This window comes from Arachis stenosperma, chromosome 2 (genome assembly GCF_014773155.1).
Source record: "Arachis stenosperma cultivar V10309 chromosome 2, arast.V10309.gnm1.PFL2, whole genome shotgun sequence".
Taxonomy (NCBI): Eukaryota; Viridiplantae; Streptophyta; class Magnoliopsida; order Fabales; family Fabaceae; genus Arachis; species Arachis stenosperma.
Genome location: NC_080378.1, coordinates 5,008,753 through 5,035,063, shown reverse-complemented (window position 1 = coordinate 5,035,063; position 26,311 = coordinate 5,008,753). Strand labels below are relative to the sequence as shown.

General features: G+C 33.5%; 2 protein-coding genes and 2 long non-coding RNA genes across 9 annotated transcripts; 3 read left to right on the top strand and 1 right to left on the bottom strand.

The window, feature by feature from the left end:
• Nucleotides 1-845: 845 nt before the first annotated feature.
• On the bottom strand, nucleotides 846-5,512 carry LOC130960539 (uncharacterized). 6 transcript variants are annotated; one of them, XR_009079153.1, is made up of 9 exons: nucleotides 5,265-5,512; nucleotides 4,661-4,687; nucleotides 4,410-4,542; nucleotides 3,741-3,848; nucleotides 2,997-3,077; nucleotides 2,742-2,839; nucleotides 2,479-2,609; nucleotides 1,761-1,948; nucleotides 848-1,364 (listed from the first exon to the last, which is right to left on the bottom strand). It is a non-coding gene; the product is annotated as an uncharacterized LOC130960539 (long non-coding RNA). The 6 variants fall into 6 exon arrangements; XR_009079152.1 differs by lacking the exon at nucleotides 4,661-4,687 and adding an exon at nucleotides 3,988-4,011; XR_009079151.1 differs by lacking the exon at nucleotides 4,661-4,687 and having other exon boundaries at nucleotides 846-1,364; nucleotides 2,742-2,798; nucleotides 3,741-4,011.
• A 3,859-nt stretch (nucleotides 5,513-9,371) lies between these two features.
• Nucleotides 9,372-11,762, top strand: LOC130960392 (uncharacterized). The gene is made up of 4 exons (XR_009079086.1): nucleotides 9,372-9,538; nucleotides 9,630-9,684; nucleotides 9,773-9,901; nucleotides 11,374-11,762. It is a non-coding gene; the product is annotated as an uncharacterized LOC130960392 (long non-coding RNA).
• Nucleotides 11,763-12,109: 347 nt separating this feature from the next.
• On the top strand, nucleotides 12,110-14,042 carry LOC130962421 (uncharacterized). Its single transcript, XM_057888640.1, has 2 exons — nucleotides 12,110-12,650; nucleotides 12,739-14,042. The coding sequence occupies exons 1-2, from the start codon at nucleotides 12,110-12,112 to the stop codon at nucleotides 14,040-14,042; spliced, it is 1,845 nt and encodes a 614-aa protein (XP_057744623.1).
• Nucleotides 14,043-15,383: 1,341 nt separating this feature from the next.
• LOC130962419 (uncharacterized) lies at nucleotides 15,384-18,685 on the top strand. Its single transcript, XM_057888639.1, has 4 exons — nucleotides 15,384-15,916; nucleotides 16,001-16,098; nucleotides 16,198-16,590; nucleotides 18,588-18,685. The coding sequence occupies exons 1-4, from the start codon at nucleotides 15,384-15,386 to the stop codon at nucleotides 18,683-18,685; spliced, it is 1,122 nt and encodes a 373-aa protein (XP_057744622.1).
• Nucleotides 18,686-26,311: the final 7,626 nt, after the last annotated feature.

Below are 26,311 nucleotides of genomic sequence, written 5' to 3'. Positions count from 1 at the left end.
CAGTTACAGTTGCACACATGCCTACAAACCTTTGTTGAGAGGTTTGTCTAATCCTATCCCTACATTAATACATTAATAATCTTATACATTATATTAATAATTAATGCACCAACAAACATAAGCACATTTGGTGAAGGATCAACTTAGTTGTATATGTTTAATTAATTAATTATATTCATATATATATATATAGGATCAACTTAGTTGTATATGTTTAATTAATTAATTATATTCATATATATATATATATATATATATATATATATATATATATATATATATATATATATATATATATATATATATATATATATATCTTAAGAAATAATCACAACTAGAAAATGGATTAATACAGACAGATTTAGTCTTTATTACAGACGGATTTTTGGTTACCGACGAAATTACCGACGGATTTTGTCCCTCTGTAAAAGCCTCGTCGGAAATTATTTACCGACGGATTTTTTTCCGTCGGAAAACTACCGACGGATTTTGACCAGTTACCGACGGATTTTTCGTCTGTAATTACAGACGGATTTTCCGGCGGATTTTCCGTCTGTAATTACAGACGAATTTTCCGACGGATTTTCTGTCTGTAATTACATACGAATTTTCCGACAGATTTTCTGTCTGTAATTACAGACAGATTTTCCGACAGATTTTCCGTCTGTAATCTGAACTTTGGAAAATCATCTCGCACTCTGAATACAGACAGAAAATCCGTCTGTAAATCCATCTGTAAGGTAAAATAGAATTTTTTTAAAATTTTTCTATTGCAAAATAAATACTTTAGATTTGTTTTCTAAATTTACTTCATCAAACACTGTAAATTGAAAAAAAAGCCAAAAATCACATAGATAAACATAATATTCATTATATGATACCTATAAAATTGGATGTTATTTTTCAACACCATTATCCAATATCTCACTGTCTCAATAAAAAGATACCCCAAAATTTCTTTTAAACTACAACAGAGAAGGACAGGACTTTCAGCCTAAATTTTAAAACTATTTCCTCATGCTCTCTTTAAAGTTTAAACTCTCCAATCTAATCTGAGTTACATGATTCTTCACTCCATGGTAGACTCCAATCTAATCTATTGCCACATCGATTTGCTCCTCACTGTTCACAATAGCTGAATTACCAGCACCCTTTCTACGCTTGTGTGGCTGATTCAAATCATTGTCCTTGATCTCCTCTAGGACATTCTCACATGAATCACAATGCTTTGAAACTTCTGTCCCATCATCATCATTCACAGTCTCTATATTTTCATCATTTTTGTCATTAGACACTTCAGAAGTCTATTCTATCCCAGCCTCGCGGAGGAGGGTTTCTATCGCGCTCATCATGTGTCTGTTAACCTATTGCAAAGGCCAGAAACAGCATAAACACGATCGCAAGATCACATACAAACTGTAAATTGCATATTTATGAATGCTCCTCTTTAGAAGATTTATTTCTAAATGTGAACACCACCTAATTAAACTTGCCAACTCTCCATTGAATCTCATTTCAAAGAAGGCCTAAGATTTTTCAGTGACTTTGGGTTAACAGAAAATAGAACAAATTAAGGGTTGGATTTGAAGTTATCCACATTTGGTGTCAAATATAAAACAAGCAGCAAAAACAGATAGTCAATGGCAATAACATCCACCTTCCTAATTAAAATAGTTTGGGAGTAAAACCAAATTCAAGCTTTTCCAAATACCATTACCAACAATATGCTCAGACAATTAGAAAGGGACATGATGTACTACCTCTGGGTTCTGAAGAAATTCAGCTATGTCAATTGAACATGAAGGGCATTTCATGACATTCTTCTGTGCTCGCAAGGTGCGCCCACCTTCGCTTCCCCTCTTTCTGATAAAGCTTTTGCCAGAAACAAAGAATATGCAAAATATCTAGGGCAAAACAAGTGATGATTATCTTGTCTTAACCTAGTAACCTAGTAGAAAGAAGGGGCAAATGAATCAATACCTCATAAATAAGTTCAAGATTGCATGTATATGCGCTCACACAAAGACACACATTTAATAAATACAAATTTTTATTGATGGTATAAATAGAAAAACACGCCAGTGAGTACAAAGCACTTTCTTTATAATAAGAAGCAATTATTTCCATGCAATAATACAATCTAAATACATTGGCTAAGTACACAGAATGATAGCCCTTTTCAAGTACACAGAATGACTCAGCCATGCATTTTATACTTAATTTTCAATAGAGAAACAAGATAAGCATTAGCCAGAGGAGAGGTAAAAAATTATCAAAAAATTAAGACATCATATAATGTTAGAAGAAGTGAATCAGCTTTATTATACCAAATTCAATTATAAATGAGTCATTGACTTTGGAGATTTGATACATTGAATTGTTCTATATGGACATAAATAGAAGAAACTATTAGCCCCTAAAAATGCTTAGAACTTAACACTAGATTAAGAAACACTCATAATTAAAAGCAGAAACTACCTGGCCAGCAATCATTCCAAGTCCCGTGCTTTGCTTAAAGACTTTACACCCACGCCATCACCAATCTATCATCGCTCAAGGTATCACTACATGAATCCCTTGTTTCACACTCCCCTGTCTCAAACTCTTCTCTGAAATTCAATATCAATTCATCAATTAACTAACCTACTACTGAAATTAAATTAAATTAAAAATGATTAAAAATGATTAAATTAAATGATTAAAATAAATTAAAAAAAGTGTGATTAAATTAAAAATGTTACCATGTTCTTGTTTGTTAATTAGTGAATGAATCCATTGAGATGAGCATGCAACTCCACCTTTGGCATTGGCACCCATTTTTGTTTGTTAATTAGTGAATCTCACAGCAAGAACAAGAATGGAGAGAATAATAAGTGAATCTCACAGCAAGAACAACAATATGATAGTGATACAAGGACACATCATGCAATAAAGATCTCATGCTGCAGTTAACCATTTAAAATTTATCATTTATGCATGACAGAAAATAGTATTACCTGTTGACTGCCCTTGAGAATTCCTTCCATGGAATGAACAAGTTTTGCACGACCATCCATACTACTGAAGGCCTCTTGAAACTGCAGTTAATTCAAAAAAATTTATAACGCACGTTGCACAATTAGATAGCTAAATGGTAGCAAGTGCTCACTATTCATATACATCTAAAATAATGAGATTTTAATACTAATTATTGTTCTAATAACCCAGAATAGAGTCAAATAGAGAATAACTATAATTTTTGTGATAGAACACTATGGTATTGCTTGACCCATGTAACTAACCCTAATTAATGGGACAAGGTTAGTTATATTGTTGTTATTGTTGATTTCATACAGTTGCATAAAGAATCCAATGGTCATAGTACAAAACAGAAGAAAAGATGCAGATCACTTATTCTTCATATCAAATTACTACAATTATTAATGCAGCTTAAGTTCTAGTTTTACCATAGATGATATTTGAGCTAAAAGAAACACTAAGGATAGTGCAATAAGACAAAATGCAAAAGTTCTAACAAGACGAAATGAAATATCAATAAGAGTAAAACACGAAGAACAACAAAAATAAAAAACAAGGCCATAACATGTTACAGCAGAGCATATATACATGCAGAAAAATAGTAGACAAGGTACAAAATTTGTGAATTTAACTTGTTTAAGAGAGAAAATCACACAAGATTCACCAAAGCAAATATTAAGAAAAAGAAATGTACGCCATGCTCTAAATTCTCCAACAAGTACCTGTGAAATGATTGAATTCAATAAGGATGTTTCCTTTAGTATCAATTCTTTAATTTCCAAAAGAGCATTGTAGGTAGCATAGTATTTACGGGTTTGTCGATGTTTTCCCTGTACATTGCAAATACCATACAATCAAGAACAATTAGAACTAGCGCATATATGATTGGATAGGTAACAAATGAAAAAAATTACTCTCCCAATAAGAGTTTAATATCAAAAGAATATATGATCCTGGATTTGAGCATACAGTTCTGAGAGCCGGCATTCATACCTGCACCAAGCCACCAACACAAAGAAGCGACATCAAGTAAATAATATATTTTAAGGAACTAGTTTCGACATTCTCATGTAGCCAATCCTATCAACATGCATGGAATTACTTACCCACACTCAATCTCTACAGTTAATGTCTTTATCATCTTATTTTGTATTACATGCACATAAATAGCAGGGAGATAATTCCAACATGAATAAATATATTTTTGAGACTACCACGCTTATTTTAAATGATCGATGCAAACATTGTGATCTAATAAGAATGAAAAGAAGAATGCAATTGAAACAGGGGGCTAGCACTATATATATTTATAGAAAAGCATCAGTACTAACAGCTAACACCCACTACTAATAAACTCTTGTAACTAAGTTGCTCTTCTTAACATCGTTTACCTTGCTTCAATTTGACCATGCTAGCATCAACAATTTGACCACTCATTGACACCCATTTACTGGCTTCAATTTGACCATACTAGCATCATAAACACGTATACTCCAGTTGCTCTTCTTAACATCGTTTACCTTGCTGCGAGTATATGAATTAGTGAATAGTTGAAATTCAGAGTTCCACCATTAAAAAGATTGATTATAATAAGAAAAGGAACAAGAAGAAAAAGAACAAAAGATGTGGACCGGAGGAATACAAGAATGAAAAATAAAAGAGCACATCCCTGTTGACAAAAACAAAGAAAGGTGCACCACATTAAAACTAAATAAATAAAGAAAGGTGTACATGCTCATATATAGTCCAACAGTTATGCATAAGTAATAAACACTAAGCAAGCATAAATTCACAAGAAGAGAATATAATCTAAAGGCATGAAGTCGTAAACATAAATAGCCTAAATTCTAATAATATACTAATCTATTGCTCATTATTTTCTTCAATGTAAACTTGATCAGTAGTGGGGCATATTCCTCTTCCTCTTTTCCACTTTTTTCCCACACACTTTTCTTACACTCATATACCAACCATTGCCAAATGTGTCATTCCAAATCAGTATCCCGTTTCTGAGACTTTTCATCAAACATCTTACGTGCATCATTCCAAATACTTTGATTAAATAAAAAATTCATCATAGCAACCAAATAAATCACAAAATCAAAGGCAAACGCTAGCTTAATTCCAAATCAAAAATAAAATTAAGCAGCAATTAAACTAATACGACATGAAAATTATATTGTGATAATGAAATTTTATTATATCAAAAATTGGAAGAAAATATAGTAGAAAATTCAAATACTCACCATCGGTGTTAGGTTTGAAGAGAAGAAAAAGGCGTTGAAGGAGGATTAGGGTTTATCCTCGTAAAAGAAGGGAAGAGAAGGGACAGGACAGGAACAGCGATGATTGACGACGACGAGAGTGATGGAAGTCCTAAAGGTGTTGATGATGGAAGAATGCGGTGGATGAAGGCGCTGAGGAGAAAGGTTTGGAGTGTGAATGGAGAGGAAGATGACTAGAGGAAGATGACTGTGAAGCTTTCGTTTGGAGTGTGGATCGTTAGGTTTAACTCAAAATTAGAGGGAGAGTTAAGTTTAACTCAAAATTACTGACGGAAAATTTTAAATTACAGACGAAAATTCGTCTGTAATAATTTAATAAAATGCAGCATTTTATCTATTTAATTACAGACGGATTTTCTGTCTGTAACTATTTTTCACCAAAAAAAAATAATTTTTTTGACGGAATTATCGACGGATTTTGTTTTTCAACAAAAAATCCCTCTAAAATTCTGTCTGTATTTCCGTGGGATAAAATCCGTCGAAAATATCCATCTGTAATAACTAGTTTTCTAGTAGTGAATCAAGTGGAATAAATTCCTATAGTTGCTTGTGAATGTTAATTAATATATAGTTGGTTGCAATCAATAATTTGGTTAGGTCAATTTAAAAAGAACTGTTTACCAGACAAAAATTTTGAATTTAAGTTTGAAAGAAATAGAAAAAAGATATCAAAGGGTTAAAGGAATTAATTTGACTATAGTACTACAGCAACATATATTAATTACAATTAAGTCTTGGTTTTTATTTATGGGTATATTTATGTACTATAATCAAGTTGGGTTAAAAGTATATTGATTAGTTCTCTAGTTTGTCTAAATAAGTATTGGGATTAGAGTTTTATAGTGTGCATGTAATAATTTATTTGTCAATGACAAACTCTTAAATGAAACTCTAGAGTTAATATTCAATTTAATCCCTGAAATTTAAAGTCGAACTCAGATTGATCTCTAAAATTATAATTGACTCAATTCAGCTCCCAAAATTTATAATAATAACTCATGTTAGTCCCTAAACTGATTTTCGCAAATGGTGTGTTGATTTTACACGTTAACTTATTAAGTTTTGGATTTCTCGTTTAGATTTCATATGACTAAGACTTACTAAACCTCCTAAAAACTTGATTGACTCCCCAACATCCTCACAAAGATGACAATAACAAGTTCAGTTTGAAAATTTTACGACTTTGGGAGCACAATTAAGTTTTTGAAGTTCTGATCAATCTTGATCACACGGAAGTTAGTTAAGGAATCTAAATCGCAACAGGTTAATGTATCAAATCAACATGTTATTAACGAAGACTAGTTCAAAGATTAATGTGAGTTACGATCGTAAATTTTGGGGTCTAATTTAAGTCTATTAAAAATTTAAGTTCAAATTGAATTCGACTTTAAATTTTTAGAGTGAAATTGAATATTAACTTAAAACTCTAATTCTCTAATTCGTGGTGAATCAAATAATTTTTTATTTGTTAGACTAAAAAATAATGTAAGAACCAAAAAAAGAACTCCGCTAGGGAAATAACGAGGAATCTTGATAATGTGTACAATGAGTTTTGAATTTGGCCTAATATAAAGAAAAAAACCCAAACAGTTATTTCAAAAAATTATCCATCCCAATCCTAATTTACCAAAAGAATTAACCCAAACACCCTCTTTCGCCCAAACCGTCTGCCACCCCCACCCTCATCAATCATCCCACCTCTCCGGTGTTAGAAGCTTCTTCATCAGCCATCAGTATCCACCCATGTAGCCCCCACTTTCATCACCGTTATCGTCGTCAAACAACCATCCACATAGTTATTAAAATAACCATCCAGCTACCTAATGAAATGACCATCTAGTATTTGTTAATTGTATATACTTAAACTGAATCGAACAAATAACCATCTACATACCTAGTGAATTGAACATCCAATACATTTGTGGGGTGGAGTGAGTCAACGATGACGCATGGAGATAGGAGAAAAGATCCAGCGACGGAGCAGCCAAGCAACGACAACTTTGGCTAGGCGAGGTTGTGAATTTACTCTGAAGTATTAATCAAAATAAAAAACTAAAATACCTTAGTAATGTAACGTGGTAATGTCGGTTCTGTTGTCAACCGAGGATGAAGGCGTCCATAAAAGGAGAGACTGTAAGTAAGAATTTGCCAATCTTGAGGTTGACTTATAGAAGAACATTTGTGGTCTGACCGGATGCTATGACAATGGTGTTTGTGTTGAATGATTTTATGTATGTGGCATCAGTCTCAACCATCGTGAGTTTGTGTCCTGCTACTTTGAAAAAAAGTTCTTTATTCTCCGCACCATTTATTATCGACATCGGCTGGGCGGTGTCGGACCGGCTGCGGGGGAGAGATTGCATGACTGGCGTGTTGTGGGACTGCGCGAATGACCCAAACTGCGCAACGGTACTGTTCGGCATTCGCGGTGCGCATGGCGACGTCAGCTGGAGCTATGGTCGACGGTAGTTACTGTCGGTGGTAGTGCAGCACCAGTAAGACAGGAGGAGACTGGACGAAAAAGAAGTCACATCATATCACATGAAGGAGAGAGAAATCGTTTTGTAGTGTACATAACTATTACAAATCTTTATTTATTTTAAATTTTAAATTAAAAATTAATTAATTTAATTATTATTTAAAGTTAATTTTAATTTTATCTCTATAATATACATTATACACTAAATTCATTGACTTTTCATATTTTTTTCAAAGAATATATATAAGACTATGCATATAAATAAGAATATAGATAAAATAGACAAATATAGTAATCATTTATTTTCCGTCCATTTTTTTCTCGTCTTGCTCATCATTGGCATCATCAAAATTGTACCCAACTTCTAAAACCTTAAATACAACATTTTTTTTTATCAAAGATAGGAGACTCGAACTCGCAACCTCTTAATTGAGTATAAGAAGACTATGCCATTTAAGCTATTACTCATTGGCACCTCAAACACAACGTTGAGTTTTCGTGTTTATACCTCGCATATATATCCCACACGTATTTGACACATTAAAACTATAAAAAATATTTTATTCTTGGAATAGGTTAGATATATTCAGATATGAGTAGTATCTGCGTGTCTAATTTTATTTGTTATTTATATTTTTAAATAAAATTAAAAATAGTATATATATACATTATTAGTATAAAAATTTGTCTAAAATATTTTATATAAATAAAAAATATTATCAAATGTTATTAATTGATATTTTAATATTAATAAATATTAAGATATGAATATAAATTATTTATATGTTATATATATATGACTTATCTCTATGTTTAATAAAAATTTGAAAGTATTGTATCTTTATATTATATATTATTATTATATCATGTCATATATATTACTACACAATATCACGGTAAATTTTAGAAGGTTAGATTTAACAGTGTTTGTATAATTTTTTGGATTATTTGAGATTATTTTAGATGGTTTTGGAATATTTTAGAATGTTCTAGAAGGTCTCAAAATACTCTAGAAGATTTTAGAAGACTCTGAAAAGTCATAGAGTATTTTAGAAGAGTGTGGATGTATATAGGAGTATGAAGAGTGTTATGGAAGAATCTAGAAGTATTTAAAAAAGTTGTAGTAGGATAGATATTTGTAATAAAAGTTTTAGATAATTAATTTGGATCGTTGATTAGATTTAATCCTAACCATCCATTAAGGAGGTAGATGGCTATAAATAAGAGATGGGAGTTAGTGTGAGTAGTGCGTGAATCATTTGTAACTTGAGCAATAAAGTGTTCTTCCACCAAAACTTCATTTCTCTTGTGTTCTCTGGTGTTCTTAGTTTTCGTGCTATGTAAACCCCGGTTAAATTAGTAGATAATTAGTCAATAAATTAATTTTTAATAAGGAAGATTAGAAATGTGAATATTATATTAAATTATGATAGAGCTCATCGAAACGAGAATTTTGACACCAATTTCAAAGAAATCGGTCTAAGATTGGACCGAACGAGCTGAACCGGTTGAACCAGGCCCAAATCGGGCCGTGGGCCCAACCGGACCAGCCCTTTTAAATGAGCCAAAAGCCCTTTCTTCCTCACTTCACCAGCAATCAGCGTGGAAGCATTCCAGGGAGGAGAAAACATTCACTAACCCTTACGCCACTTTTCAAAATCCCGTAACTTCTTCGTTCGAGCTCCAATCGCCGCACCGTTTGCGGCAACGCGTTCATCACGTCGAGCTCTACGTTTCTATCGGAACAATTTCACTGGTAACTTGTTTAATCACTTCCAGCCATCTTTTCCCCCAATTTTCGAATTTTTAATGGGAAGGTTGAATTTCTTTGATTTCTGATGTTTTAGGATCCAATTAGCTTGAGAGAAACGTTCACTCTTGCTTATGTGAAGCTTGGGTAAGGTGAGGATACGATAATTCTATTTTATTTTCTTTGAATTTGAGCTTTGAGTATTAAATTGGATATATATGTGTTATGAATGTGTATTAGGTTGTGAATAAATAATTGGAGCTTGAAATTGTGAATATTGGAATTTGGAGGAAGCGGATTAGTTGGGGTTTTGAGGGCTGTGTTCTTTTAGGAAAATTTTCTTGGAATAACACTTGGGAATCGGCTAAGGTATGGTTTAGGTTTCTTGCATTTAATATATAATGTTCTGTGAAAACTTAGGCTAGATGACCATAGGATAAGTTGGAATGCAGGTGTATGTTTAATATTTAGTAATTTGTCGATGAATATAATTGGTTGAAGTTTATTGGATAATTAGTTATTAATTTTGGATGGTGAATGTTGTTATGTTAATTTGGAGAAAATTATAGTTGAATGTTATTGTTGATGAACATGGTTGGTTTGGTGCTTGTTGATTAATTAATGATTCGGTGAATTATTGATTTGAGGTATTTTGTGTTAAAAGCCTAGGATTTGTGAACTATGACTCCTAGTTGAATTTTGGTTGTTGGGTTTGAATATTGTATGAGTTTAATTGTTGATCTGAGGTAGATTTTTTGTGGAGATTGTTATGATAATGAGGAAGGGTATGTTGAATTGAAAAGAAAGCAGGTTTGGACCCGAAAAGGGTGGCAAAGTCCGAGTTTTAGAGGAGATGCTGCCGAAATTTTATAAAAAAATTAGAGATTTTGTTTATATGATTATTTAAAAAGATTTAGATTCAAAGGTTATATGGTTTGATTTAGAGTTATTAAGAAAATGAGTATGTTTTAAGTTTGATTCATTTAGAAAAGAATGAGTTATGTTTTGAATTGGAACTATTGATGGACGGAATGGGAAGTGTGATAATGAAGGATAAGGATTGAATATGATTGATGTATGATGATGAATGAAATGCGATTGAGAATGATGTTGAAGTTGATGAATTATAATTGAATTATTTATATGGCTTATGAATTTGAATAATCTGAGATACGAGATTCCCTGGATTAAGTGCCGTGGCTTGCCACCACGTGTACCAGGTTGAAAACTCGATACTCTGTTGACCCTACGATGTAAGTGTGTGACCGGGCACTATATAAATTCCCGGGAATGTTACCCCCATTGAGTATTATTGATTATTTGAGAAAAACTATGCATAGACTCTTGGGGATGCACGTCGGGAGACAGTCTAAGTACAATTCAGACTTGTCGGGTTGGCTGGATAACCGACAGATGAGCCTCATCAGCCATAGGACAGGCATGCATCATATGCATATTACTTGAATTACTTGCTTGTGTATTAACTGGGTGTGCCTAAATGTACTTGCCATGTTAAATGTATATTTGTTATCTGCAGTACTTGTAACCTTCTTGTGCTTGCCTTTGTTTGTTTACTTGTCTGTGAAAATGCATGATAGAGTTGGAGGTAAGGAGGAATGGCAGAATGGGATTTAGATTTAAGGTTAAGTTAAGTTAGGTTTAAATATCCTTAGTAAACCACCTTTTATGGCTTCTATTTAATACTTTAAGCTCTATAATCTGAGTGTCGGCGTTCTAGGATTGCCTCTGGCATTCCCAGGACCTTATATATTATGTGTGTGGCACCTTTACCATACTGAGAACCTCCGGTTCTCATTCCATACTATGTTGTTGATTTTCAGATGCAGGTCGAGAGGCATCTCATTAGGCGTCTGGACTCTTGAAGCGGAGTGGTTACTGGGTTATTTTGTTATCCTATGATGTATATATATGTACTTAGCTTTCTCTCCACATAACTTATTCTTTTTGATCCTCCTAGAGGTGTATGGAGAGGTAGGATTTTGTTTATGTACATTTGGGTTTTAGATATGTATATATATGTATATATGTGTGTATATTCTCCGGCCAGTCTTGACTTCGCAGGCTGAGTCAGGAGCTCGTTATTTTGTATCTTTGACTCTCTGTTCCTGTTTTGGGTTACTTGACACTTGATAGCTGTAGCTTTCTTTGCACGCAAGTTAACTCATTTCTCGAGCGTTGCGCTTTTATATTCGCGATTTTATTTCCTCTATTCTTCAAGGCTCCTAGCATATTATAATTCTTCTGCTATTATGTGTACTCATTTTATTTTAGAGGTCGTAATACCACACCACCTCTGTTTTACGACTTAAGCGTAAAGCTTAATGTGGTAGGGTGTTACATTATGGTATCAGAGCAGTTCGTTCCTATAGAGCCTGAAAGACGGACTGATTGTACTTCTGTGCATTCTCTGTATATGTGTTTATGTGCTATTAGGATATCTGACTAATATATATGGCATAAACGTTTGTGAGCATGCATTTGGAACTTAAAGCTTTAGACTTGCGATATTGAGACTGATCAACTTAATATCACTTGTTTAGTGTATACAGGGACCAGATGTCAACTCGCGGACGCGGTCGCGGGCGAGGTAGAGGTAGGACAGGCACCGTTACTCCTGCCCCCATAGGGACTGATCCAGTAGACTTTATGGCTGCCCTGGGAAATATGGCTGCAGCTATGCAGGCGACAGCCGAGGCACTGGGTAATCAGATAAATCAGGGAAATCATGGGAACAATAATGATGAGGGCGGTCCAATGACACTTGCTACATTTCTGAAAGTTCACCCTCCGACTTTTAGGGAAACTTCAAATCCCACTAACGCAGATAATTGGATTCAGGCTATGGAAAGGGCGTTACAGGCACAACAGGTTCCTGAAGAGCAATGGGTTGAATTTGGAACTTATCAGTTGCAAGGTGAAGCTCAGTATTGGTGGCAGGGAACACGACATATCCTGCAGCCTGATGGTGCTGCGATTTCTTGGGAGGTTTTCCGGACAGAGTTCTATAAGAAATATTTTCCTAATTCAGCCAGAAATGCCAAGGAACTTGAATTAATGCAGTTAAAGCAGGGACAAATGACTGTTGCTGAGTATACTAGTAAGTTTGAGGAGTTGTGTCGCTTTTCTTCGTATCTGTCAAGGTGCGCCTGAAGATTTTGCTGAATGGAAGTGTATTAAATATGAAGGAGGTCTTCGGAGTGATATTCTGAGCTTCGTTGCCCCAATGGAGATCATGGTGTTTTCTGAATTGGTGAATAAGAGTAGGGTGGCTGAGGATTGTGTGAGGAAGGCGGCAGCAGAGAAAGAAAGTTTGAGGGTGCCTTTTCAGAGGCCTTCTGGGAGGAACTTTGCTCCGAGAGGTAGAAATTTCAAGCGTAGAGGTTTTGTTCCGCAGCAGACTCAGGATCAAGGTAATTACAGAAGGCCGAATACCAATGCTAGTCAAGGAAAAAGGTTTGGGAAGCAGCCACAGCAAGATCTGAACTGTCAGAAGTACGGAAGGTATCACCCTGGAGTTCCGTGCAGATTCAGACTTGGAGTATGCTATTCTTGTGGACAGCCCGGGCATATGGCCACCAATTGCCCGGAGAAGAAGAAGTATGAGACTGGTAGGGTGCAGCAGCCAGGGAGAGTATACACCACTTCTACCATAGGTGCTGAGGGATCTGAGATACTGATTAGAGGTAATTGTGAAATGGCTGGTAAAATCTTAAATGCTTTATTTGATTCAGGAGCAAGTCATTCATTTATTGCATTTGGAAAGGCCCATGAGTTAGGATTGAGAATGGTGGTTTTAGGTAATGATTTGAAAATATATAATGCTACTCATGAAGCTATGGTGACTAGGATAGGATGTCCACAAGTTCCCTTTCGAGTACAACAGCGTGAATTTGTGCATGATTTGATTTGTTTGCCTATGACTGGTCTTGATCTCATTTTGGGATTGGATTGGTTATCCAAGAATCATGTTTTGCTTGATTGTTCTAAGAAGTCAGTACAGTTTATGCCGGAAGGGTCAGAAGCACCGGTTGTGGTGAATAGTTACTATTTGAATTCTATGATAGTAACCTGTTCTGGAACTGAATGTCAGGGTATTATGTTATTAACTGCGGGAGTATCAGGTGATGATCAGAGTTTAGAGCAGATTCCGGTTGTATGTGAATTTCCAGATGTGTTTCCGGATGATATTAATGAATTTTCACCTAACCGAGAGGTTGAATTTGCAATCGAGTTGGTACCTGGATCCGGTCCAATTTCGATTACTCCTTATAGGATGTCACCTTTAGAAAAGGCTGAATTGAAAGCTCAGCTGGAAGATTTGTTGGGTAAGCATTTCATCCGACCAAGTGTTTCTCCGTGGGGAGCACCAGTGTTACTAGTAAAGAAGAAGGATGGGAGTATGCGTTTGTGTGTCGACTATCGGCAGTTGAATAAGATCACTGTGAAGAACAAATATCCGTTGCCTAGAATCGATGATCTAATGAATTAGTTACAGGGAGCCGGTGTGTTTTCTAAGATTGATCTGCGATCCGGATATCATCAGATAAGGGTTAGAGATGAGGATATTCCGAAGACTGCTTTCAGGACGCGTTATGGTCATTATGAATATACAGTAATGTCTTTTGGGTTAACTAATGCCCCGGTAGTATTTATGGATTATATGAACAGGATTTTCCGACCGTATCTGGACAAGTTTGTTATTGTCTTCATTGATGACATTCTTGTTTATTCTAAGACTGAAGAGGAACATACTGATCACTTGCGAACTGTGCTGCAAATTCTGAGAGACAGGAAGTTGTACGCTAAGTTATCTAAATGTGAGTTCTGGAAGAGTGAAGTGAAGTTTCTCGGCCACGTGGTGAGTAAGCAGGGAATAGCTGTGGATCCTGCTAAGGTTGAAGCAGTGATGAATTGGGAGCGACCAACTTCAGTGACAGAGATCAGGAGTTTCTTAGGTTTGGCGGGGTATTATCGCATATTCATTAAGGGATTTTCACATCTCGCCTTACCTTTAACTGAATTGACTAGGAAAGATACGCCTTTTATCTGGACTCCAGAGTGTGAGGAGAGTTTTCAAGAATTGAAGCACAGGTTGACTACTGCACCTGTATTGGTATTACCTGAACCAAGTGAACCGTTTGAAGTGTATTGTGATGCATCTCTGAAAGGTTTAGGGTGCATTCTGATGCAGCACCAGAATGTTGTGGCATACGCCTCACGGCAGTTAAGGCCGCATGAAATGAACTATCCGACACACGATTTGGAACTTGCTGCTGTTGTGTTTGCTTTAAAGATTTGGAGGCATTATCTCTATGGTGTTAAGTTTCATGTTTTCTCAGACCATAAGAGTTTGAAGTATCTTTTTGAGCAGAAAGAGTTGAATATGCGTCAGAGGAGATGGATGGAGCTTCTAAAAGATTATGATTTTGAATTGAATTATCATCCAGGAAAAGCGAACGTTGTGGCGGACGCTTTGAGTCGGAAGTCTTTATATGCAGCTTGGATGATGCTACGGGAGGAAGAATTACTAAGGGCATTTCAAGGTTTGAATTTGGGAATTAGAGAAGAATATGGAATCCTGTGTTTGAGTCAGTTGCAGATTTCAAGTGATTTTAAATTAGAACTTCTGAAGGCTCATCGAGATAGTGAAGCGTTACGTAAGGTATTACCAGCAGTTGAACAGGGAAAACAGTAGAGAGTGTCAGAAGGTCAGGATGGTTTATGGAGGTTCAAGAACCGGATTATTGTGCCTAATGTTGGAGACCTGCGACAAAGTATCTTGAAGGAAGCTCATAAGAGTGGGTTCTCAATTCATCCAGGGAGTACTAAAATGTATCAGGATCTGAAAGCGATGTTCTGGTGGCCAGGGATGAAGAATGATGTGGCATTACATATATCTAAATGTTTAATGTGTCAGAAGGTTAAGATTGAGCATCAGAGACCATCAGGGACCCTTCAGCCTTTGGAGATTCCACAATGGAAATGGGAGAGTATCGCAATGGATTTTGTGATAGGTTTGCCTAGAACCCGATCTGGTTATGACGCTATTTGGGTGGTTGTGGATCGACTGACAAAATCAGCTCACTTTCTTCCTATCCGAATAAGTTGTTCAATGGAAGAATTAGCTCGAATGTATATTAAAGAGATTGTCAGGTTGCATGGCGTGCCTTCTACCATTATATCTGACAGGGATCCTCGCTTTACATCAAGGTTCTGGGGAGCTTTTCAGCGTGCATTTGGAACTCAGTTAAGCATGAGTACTGCGTATCACCCTCAGACAGATGGTCAGTCAGAAAGAACTATTCAGACCTTGGAGGATATGCTAAGGGCTTGTGTTTTGGACCAGCCTGCGAGCTGGGATCGGTATATGCCATTAATTGAATTTGCTTATAATAATAGCTATCATGCGAGCATCGGAATGGCTCCATATGAGGCTCTGTATGGCAGAAAATGCCAGTCTCCACTGTGTTGGTATGAAACTAGAGAAAGAAGTTTGTTAGGGCCTGAGATGATAGCTGAAACTACTGAACAGATAAAGAAAATTCGTAGTCGAATGCTTATAGCCCAAAGCCGCCAGAAGAGCTATGCTGATCAGAGGCGAAAGCCTTTGGAATTCGAAGAATGAGAACATGTCTTTTTGAAAGTTACACCAACTACTGGAGTGGGAAGAGCTATTAAGACTAAGAAACCGAATCCCCGTTATATTGGACCCTTTGAGATTCTGAAGAGGATTGGGCCAGTGGCTTATAGAATTGCCTTACCGCCATATCTTTCGAATTTGCACGACGTGTTTCATGTGTCTCAGCTTAGGAAGTACACTCCTGACGCAAGTCATATTCTAGAACCGGAACCAATCCAAGTGAGAGAAGATCTAACACTTCCAGTAGCTCCGGTAAGAATTGATGACACCAGGGTTAAACAATTACGAGAAAGGGAAGTATCATTGGTAAAAGTAGCTTGGAGTCGAGCTGGTATTGAGGAACATACCTGGGAGCTCGAATCAAATATGCGAAAAGACTATCCATATCTCTTTTCAGGTAACTAGATTTGAATTTTGAGGGCAAAATTCTTTATTAGGTGGGTAGGATGTAAACCCCGGTTAAATTAGTAGATAATTAGTCAATAAATTAATTTTTAATAAGGAAGATTAGAAATGTGAATATTATATTAAATTAGGATAGAGCTCATCGAAACGAGAATTTTGACACCAATTTCGAAGAAATCGGTCCAAGATTGGACCGAACGGGCCGAACCGGTTGAACCAGGCCCAAATCGGGCCGTGGGCCCAACCGGACCAGCCCTTTTAAATGAGCCAAAAGCCCTTTCTTCCTCACTTCACCAGCAATCAGCGTGGAAGCATTCCAGGGAGGAGAAAACATTCACTAACCCTTACGCCACTTTTCAAAATCCCGTAACTTCTCCGTTCGAGCTCCAATCGCCGCACCGTTTGCGGCCACGCGTTCACCGCGTCGAGCTCTACGTTTCTATCAGAACAATTTCACTGGTAACTTGTTTAATCACTTCCAGCCATCTTTTCCCCCAATTTTCGAATTTTTAATGGGAAGGTTGAATTTCTTTGATTTCTGATGTTTTAGGATCCAATTAGCTTGAGAGAAACGTTCACTCTTGCTTATGTGAAGCTTGGGTAAGGTGAGGATACGATAATTCTATTTTATTTTCTTTGAATTTGAGCTTTGAGTATTAAATTGGATATATATGTGTTATGAATGTGTATTAGGTTGTGAATAAATAATTGGAGCTTGAAATTGTGAATATTGGAACTTGGAGGAAGCGGATTAGTTGGGGTTTTGAGGGCTGTGTTCTTTTAGGAAAATTTTCTTGGAATAACACTTGGGAATCGGCTAAGGTATGGTTTAGGTTTCTTGCATTTAATATATAATGTTCTGTGAAAACTTAAGCTAGATGACCATAGGATAAGTTGGAATGCAGGTGTATGTTTAATATTTAGTAATTTGTCGATGAATATAATTGGTTGAAGTTTATTGGATAATTAGTTATTAATTTTGGATGGTGAATGTTGTTATGTTAATTTGGAGAGAATTATAGTTGAATGTTATTGTTGATGAACATGGTTGGTTTGGTGCTTGTTGATTAATTAATGATTCGGTGAATTATTGATTTGAGGTATTTTGTGTTAAAAGCCTAGGATTTGTGAACTATGACTCTTAGTTGAATTTTGGTTGTTGGATTTGAATATTGTATGAGTTTAATTGTTGATCTGAGGTAGATTTTTTGTGGAGATTGTTATGATAATGAGGAAGAGTATGTTGAATTGAAAAGAAAGCAGGTTTGGACCCGAAAAGGGTGGCAAAGTCCGAGTTTTAGAGGAGATGCTGCCGAAATTTTATAAAAAATTAGAGATTTTGTTTATATGATTATTTAAAAAGATTTAGATTCAAAGGTTATATGGTTTGATTTAGAGTTATTAAGAAAATGAGTATGTTTTAAGTTTGATTCATTTAGAAAAGAATGAGTTATGTTTTGAATTGGAACTATTGATGGACGGAATGGGAGGTGTGATAATGAAGGATAAGGATTGAATATGATTGATGTATGATGATGAATGAAAGGCGATTGAGAATGATGTTGAAGTTGATGAATTATAATTGAATTATTTATATGGCTTATGAATTTGAATAATCTGAGATACGAGATTCCATGGATTAAGTGCCGTGGCTTGCCACCACGTGTACCAGGTTGAAAACTCGATACTCTGTTGACCCTACGACCTAAGTGTGTGACCGGGCACTATATAAATTCCCGGGAATGTTACCCCCATTGAGTATTATTGATTATTTGAGAAAAACTATGCATAGACTCTTGGGGATGCACGTCGGGGGACAGTCTAAGTACAATTCAGACTTGTCGGGTTGGCTGGATAACCGACAGATGAGCCTCATCAGCCATAGGACAGGCATGCATCATATGCATATTACTTGAATTACTTGCTTGTGTATTAACTGGGTGTGCCTAAATGTACTTGTCATGTTAAATGTATATTTGTTATCTGCAGTACTTGTAACCTTCTTGTGCTTGCCTTTGTTTGTTTACTTGTCTGTGAAAATGCATGATAGAGTTGGAGGTAAGGAGGAATGGCAGAATGAGATTTAGATTTAAGGTTAAGTTAAGTTATGTTTAAATATCCTTAGTAAACCACCTTTTATGGCTTCTATTTAATACTTTAAGCTCTATAATCTGAGTGTCGGCGTTCTAGGATTGCCTCTGGCATTCCCAGGACCTTATATATTATGTGTGTGGCACCTTTACCATACTGAGAACCTCCGGTTCTCATTCCATACTATGTTGTTGATTTTCAGATGCAGGTCGAGAGGCATCTCGTTAGGCGTCTGGACTCTTGAAGCGGAGTGGTTACTGGGTTATTTTGTTATCCTATGATGTATATATATGTACTTAGCTTTCTCTCCACATAACTTATTCTTTTTGATCCTCCTAGAGGTGTATGGAGAGGCAGGATTTTGTTTATGTACATTTGGGTTTTGGATATGTATATATATGTATATATGTGTGTATATTCTCCGGCCAGTCTTGACTTAACAGGCTGAGTCAGGAGCTCGTAATTTTGTATCTTTGACTCTCTATTCCTGTTTTGGGTTACTTGACACTTGATAGCTGTAGCTTTCTTTGCACGCAAGTTAACTCATTTCTTGAGCGTTGCGCTTTTATATTCGCGATTTTTATTTCCTCTATTCTTCAAGGCTCCTAGCATATTATAATTCTTCTGCTATTATGTGTACTCATTTTATTTTAGAGGTCGTAATACCACACCACCTCTGTTTTATGACTTAAGCGTAAAGCTTAATGTGGTAGGGTGTTACATGCTAAATATTGAGGGTTATGCTGATTTGGTCGTAACTCAAAAGATTGAGTAAGTTTGAGTGTTGGCAGGATATCATTAAAGTGTGTCCAAAACTATGTCAACAAACTCCGGTAAATAGCGACGGTTTTATAGTCCGATGGCGGTAATTTTTAATCGTCTGTAAAAAATAGTGACAATTGGCCAACTATTTTAATATTGGACGCTGTTAAATCATTAGCAGTAGTTTCTGCAAATCGCTGCTGTATTTAAAACTAAAATATCTATATTAGTGTATGACTATCCGTGAATCATATTCTAAAACGTTTCTTTTTAAAATGTCTTAATCAAAATGCTTTGGCTTTTCATTTTCTAGGAAATATTATTTTGAGTCTTAAATTTAATTCACTTTGTTAATTAGTAGCTTATTTAGACAAACACTCATAAATTAAATTGCAGTATATGTGTGGTAGTTGGTAATGTTCGTTGGATGATATATCTAGTAGAATATAATTATACTTATAACTTCTTCATCAATTTAGTACTGTTTATAATAATAAAAAAATAGGTTAATAGTCAAATTTATTTATGAAAATTAATTAAATTATTTTTTAGATTAATTTGTAAAAAATTTTATTAATTAAATTAATTTTTTAAAATTATAAATTAATCATATTTATTCTTTTATTATTTTATTAAAAATTTTTATCATAAAATTAATAATATAAAATGTTAATTGACAATATACATAATTTTTAGTATATTTAATTTAACGCTGACCAGTAATATTTATGAAATTTTATCAGTTTAGTCTAATTTTTTAATTATATAAATCTAATATAACCTAGCTATTAAATCGATAGATTTTCATAAATATATTTATTCAACATTCAATTGAACATACTAAGTATCATATATGTTATTAGTTAATGTTTCATATCGTTATTCATTAATAAAAATTGTTAATAGAGTAATAAAAAATAATTAATTTATAATTTTAAAAAAATTAATTTAATTAATAAATTTTTCAAAAATAAATTTAAAAAACGACTTTCAGAGATTAATTTAATTATAACTCAATAAATGATGTATTTTAAGAGTTAAGATTTCTAAATTTTTTTCATATAATACTTACAGATGAACATGCATCCTCCCATTCCCAAGCCCCCAAAGGAGGAAAATAAAATAAAAAACTAAAATTATATGACATAAATGCCAAACTGTATTTTATTTTTATTTTCATTTTCAATTTCATGATTCACACTTAACAGAAACTAATATTTTTATCCAACGTTGGTCCTTGGGAATGGTGTTGGGTCACTTTATTGAGTTTCTTCTGTTCCTTAGTCAATGGTTATACAAGATAAATATTTGATTAAAAAATAATATAGCAACAACAAATATAAGCTGTATGTTTTGGTTATGTATGTGTGTATTATTATGAGTATAAACATTACTTAGCACACTAATTAATTGTTAGATCATGTACACTAATTATTAGCAATTCTTATAAACCAAGTAGGATAAAATTAAGCCAACAATTAAGTAGACTTTGAAATTTTCTTTATATCCTACATTTTAATTAATTTGCACAGCTTGAATTATTATGTGATTAAAGATGTACTTTTAATAATTAAGGTGTAAGAGATAAAGGTAGTAGATCAATTAAATAAGTGTCAAAAATTTAAATTTTGTTTGATATTTATATATAGCAAGTTATTAGTTAATAATAAAATATAAATCTTTAGTGAATTAATTATTTGTTGCTGAATTAAGAGATATTGTAAAAATGAAATAAAGGTGGACCATATAATTAATTAACCAGACACACAAAATATTTTTTGTTTAATTTTTAGGTAAGAAAGATATTCTTGTCGGTTTGTGAGACTATATGTAATAAAAAGAGAATAAATATGTGATGTGGATTTAATAAATTAGGGTATTGAATTTTAGAATTGGTGATTGCCCATGATTCATGGTGTGTGCCATGTGAACACCCATATGTTAGTTAATTGTTAATCAATTACAAGATCTCTTGCACATATTTCAACTATGAGTTATTAATTAAATTGATAAATAGTACTATACTTTAATTTGTTAATTATATGTTTTAAATTTGGATTTTGAAAAAAAAAATCTTTTAGTTCACAAAAAGTTTTTTTTTGAAAAAAAAAGTGTTACAGATATATATTTTAGTATATATATTTTTTATAAGATTAAATTTTTATGATGATCATTTTAAACATTATATAAAATATTTTATAATTAATAGATTTAGAATTCGATCCTTATTATTTATAAAAGATAAAAGAGTAAATGCTCTTTTCGATCTCTAACCATTTGGTCGATGAACTTCGCACCTCCTAACAAATATAAAAACCAAAATCGGTCCCTATCTACTTTGATATATGTACGTTTCAGTCTCTACAACCAGTTCCAAGCAAGTCACTTGCTGACGTGTCAGTTACTTACTTGGCCATCTTCTTCATTATTATAGGGACAAGTTACTGACACATCAGTAAGTGACCTATTCAAAACCGGTTGCATGAACTGAAACGTACATATATTAAAGTAGATAAAGATCGATTTGGATTTTTATATTTATTAAGGGGTGCGAGGTCTATTGAGCAAATGATTAGAGATCGGAGAGCACATTTACTCAAGATAAAATTTTAATTAAAGTTAAAGTAAAAACAATATATATATATATATATATATATATAAAGTCACGTTTGACATTTCAAAAAGAAAAAAGTTTTGAAATATAACTATTTATGAATTTGTACATAAACCTTATAAATTTTTGGTATAAATAATTTTATGATATTAAAATTTTGGACAAATAAAACTAAATTAGTCAAATAAAACTTTAATATTATTGGTAGTTTTATCAAGATAATTAAAGAGAGCCGTAGCTAAAAATTAGTAGCTCAACATGCTCTTAAAGAATAACCTTAATATTCATCACTTCAAATGTTCCACGATTTAAGTTTTCTTATTTATCCTTTTTATCACACATACAAACAATTCATATCCTAGTCTTTACAATTTTCCTTTATTTGTTAAAAGATATTGATTAAAGATGCAAAAGTGAGATACTTTTGATGGTTTCAGTGGCTAAGAGAAGGGGGTTGAATCTTAGCCCCTTTTTGCTTGCTGATACTTGCTGGACTTAGAGAAGGCTTTTCTGTTTTTAGCTCGTCCCTAGGCACGAGACATTTTCATTTTGTCTCGTCATTTGACACGAGACATTTTTGATTTTTCATCTTGAATAGTAAAAACAGAATTGAAGTAGGAAGAGAGAGAAGATAACACCCAGATATATCCTGGTTCAGCTGCTAAGTGCAGTGCAGCCTACATCCAGTCTCCATCACAACAATGATGGAATTTCACTATAATCATACAGATTACAACTTGTAAAGTGCTAACCCAACTTACAAGGGGATTCCCACAGAATCATGAAACACAACACAGATGTACAAAGGAACTCTAAGACATCTATGGCTTTTTCTTTTAATTTTGCACTCTCTGCCTTTTTCCGCTCTATGACTTTTTCATACAAACCTCACTGTTTGCCTTTTTTCCATGAGACTCAAGACATGACAAAATTAAACAGAAAAATACTAAACAGAAAACATTGAAGGAGAAGAAGAACTGCTAGCTTAGGTAGCTCTGAGAACTCTGTGCCTTGCACTCTCAAATCTTACTCCTTAAATCAAACCATGACTGTTCACCTCTTTTATAGAGAAGTGAAGCCTTCACAGTTGAATCACAAACCCGAGCTCAGCTTCTTTTCCTTCAACAAAAACCGGTTCGGCCACCCAGAGAGAAAAATGTAACTCATGCAGAAACCAACATGCAAATACCTCTAGGCCTTCCTTGTTCATCACTCTTCATCAATCCGAGCGCTCCATCCTTGGCTTCCTCTCCAAGATGGATTTCTGGCCCTTGATGCCTCATGATGACGATGACTTCATCTGCTTCAATCTCTGCCTTCAACCATCACTTCGCCACTCTAGCTACTCCCTGTGGTAGTTGAGCAGAATCAAAGACAAGCCATGCCTCCAAGGATCTTCCCTACTGGCCGAATCTTCTTCCTTCTTTTTTTGTGTATGAAGGATCCGAGATTACCTCACCAAATTTTACCAGATTAGGTGATAATCTCAGCCACAGCATACTTTTCTTTTTCTTTTTCGTGCCATCAACTCGATGGTCTTTAGCCTTGCTTTTCTTTCCTTTTGGTAGCTCCAAGTAGCTTCCATGGCTTCCTGTGTAATAACCGAAGAGAAGAAGCAAAGGTAAGAGAGAGGAGAGAGAAGTTTGAACTCAAACTAATGGGTAATAACAAAATGAAATTAAAGTCCAACTTCCCTAGCTTAGAGTGGCATGTATCATTATGATCACCATCATGTCAATCACACCTTCTCTCTCATGTTCCCCATGCTGGTTTAATTAAATTTCAAGTCCTTCAAAAAGTGAGTTGGAATCCGTTGGAAGCTTCATGGATTCGGGTAATGCATGGAAGCATTCAATAATTTTGGGCTTGGTTGCAATAAGGATTATTCTTGGCCCAAATAATAACATTTGCTTTCCTGATGAATATTGGATTCGGATCATGCATGGAAACAACTTTGAGCTTATATCAATAATGAGTAAAGCTGGCCCACATAAACTCAACAAATAATTCAGCCTCATAGTGTGGGAAATATTCAATCAAGGCTGTATTCCAATGGGCTTGTATCATATTATTTAATTTTCGGCCCAAATAAAAAACCTGCATTACAAAATTAATTTAATCAATATTAAATCCAAAATTAATTTTGCAATTAATCATATTAATAATGTTTAGTCATCACAAATATTAATTTAGAGTTTTCCAAACTCATCAACTTTTTATTCATTGCACATAGAAAATTTAAAAGAAAAAGAAAAATATTTTACCTTTATATTCTTAATTGTACTTTTAAAATACACTAACAATACAACCTTTAATTTTCTATAATTTTTATTTGAATATAATTTTAATGCATCGATAATATAAAATATTTTATACAATCGTTTAATTATATCTATTTTTTGAATAAATATTTATACAGTAAATATAAAAAATATTTTTTTATTGATGCAATATTATATAATAATTACTAATTAGATACACATAAAGCACTATTTACAATGATAGTAAAATGAAGAAAAAAAGACAAATAAATTTCTAATTTTTTAATTCAAAAACACGTTAATTTTTAACTAATTGAAAATACAAAAAAATGTCTCTGACCTTTTAAAATATGAGATATTTAAGTTTAATTTTTTCATCCAAAATATATAAAGATAAATCAATCTCAAAAAAACTTAAATGTATTGTATTTTAGAAAATAAAAAATATTTTTATATTTTTAATTAGTCGATGATTTATTTATCTTCAAAATAAAAAATTAAAAATCTATTTGTCATTTACTTTAAAATTAAATTCTTATTAATTTAGTTGTTTATTTAGCCAATGAGATAGATGATGAGAATAACAAGGGTATCTTTTTTGGCTTCTTCTTCAATTGGTTAGACACATTCCCGTGATGGGTTTCAAAATCAAACAACTATCATACACTTTCTATTTTCAAGCTTCATCAACATCAAGAGTCAAGACACATTCATAGGCATACTACTAAAAGGGAAAGGTTTTAAGTAATATAATTACTATGAATTATCAAATTAACTTTTTTTTTAAAAATTAGAAGTGAGACTCGAATCTAAGACTTTTAGATAAAAATAAAAAAAAATTATGCCATTTGAGTTATAACTCGTCAGTGAAATTAATTTCTCTTTACTCATTTAAAATTCTTAATATGCATGCCATTTATGTTATAACAGAAAATATCAAAGTAATATATTTCAGTTTTATTATATTATTATTTTTATACACATATCTTTATTGTTTAATCTTCCTAAATTGGATAAGCTTATAGGACTAACTAAGATAAAATTTGAATGATTAATGTAATTTTTAAAAAATTATATACATACATATGCTCATAACATTATCAAAATTTTCACTAATATATTTGTGAAGATCAAAATAAATTACTAAAAATATTCTTAAAAAATATTTAACCGTTGACAAAAATATATCCAAAATATAAAAATGATAAAATATGCTTTCAAAAAAAAATGACAAATCTTTTTTGAAAGCAATTTTGTTGCTTGAATTTTTTTTTTGAAAAAAGGAAATATATTCAAAATAAAGAAAAGAAAAATATATATTCATATAGTATACTTCCAAAGTAATAAGTATATATAAACTTAAAAGATTTTCGAATTTTTGAAAGCATTGTTAGTGATATAATAAGGAAACATATCAATTCATTGTGTTGATTGTGAAACTTAGGAATACACAGTAATGTGTCATTCTTAATGCAGAAAAAATTGGGAGGAATAATATAATTTAATCATAATCATTAAGCAGTGCAAATTATAAAATAATGGTCTTTGGTACTTTGATGAAGAAAGTTGTATCCAACACTACACAACATAGATATGAAATTATTTTTTAAATGATATGGCGTTCAACATACTTTTCTTTTTCATTGGAATTAGGAAAAAAAATAAAAAAAAAGGCAAGATCAATGAGTGCTTGACAATTGTTACTAAGATTAAGGAATTAATTATTTAAATTCTGTGGTCCTAGTAAATGTATGTAAGCGGTAACTTATTCTGTTCCAAAGCCAAATCATGTCTTATTCAAGTTTTCTAAAGTAATTATTAAAGTGTCCGAGGTCATTAATTTTTTTGTGGCGTGTCTAATCAAATGTCACTTTGTGCTAAAACAGAGGTAATTTAATTTAATTTAATAATTAATATATATACCTAATAAGGTAAAGAACAAAATTGCTACAGCAATAATATATAGTTCATCAGCTCATGGTTTT

Excerpts from the sequence above, each read along its gene's own strand:
- LOC130962421 (XM_057888640.1), top strand. The coding sequence starts at position 12,110 with ATGTCAACTCGCGGACGCGGTCGCGGGCGAGGTAGAGGTAGGACAGGC. Across the intron at positions 12,651-12,738 it reads GACTGTTGCTGAGTATACTA|GAGGTCTTCGGAGTGATATT; the intron begins GTAAGTTTGAGG and ends TTAAATATGAAG.
- LOC130962419 (XM_057888639.1), top strand. The coding sequence starts at position 15,384 with ATGTATCAGGATCTGAAAGCGATGTTCTGGTGGCCAGGGATGAAGAAT. Across the intron at positions 15,917-16,000 it reads CAGCCTGCGAGCTGGGATCG|AAAATGCCAGTCTCCACTGT; the intron begins GTATATGCCATT and ends TCTGTATGGCAG. Across the intron at positions 16,099-16,197 it reads TGAACAGATAAAGAAAATTC|TTACACCAACTACTGGAGTG; the intron begins GTAGTCGAATGC and ends TCTTTTTGAAAG.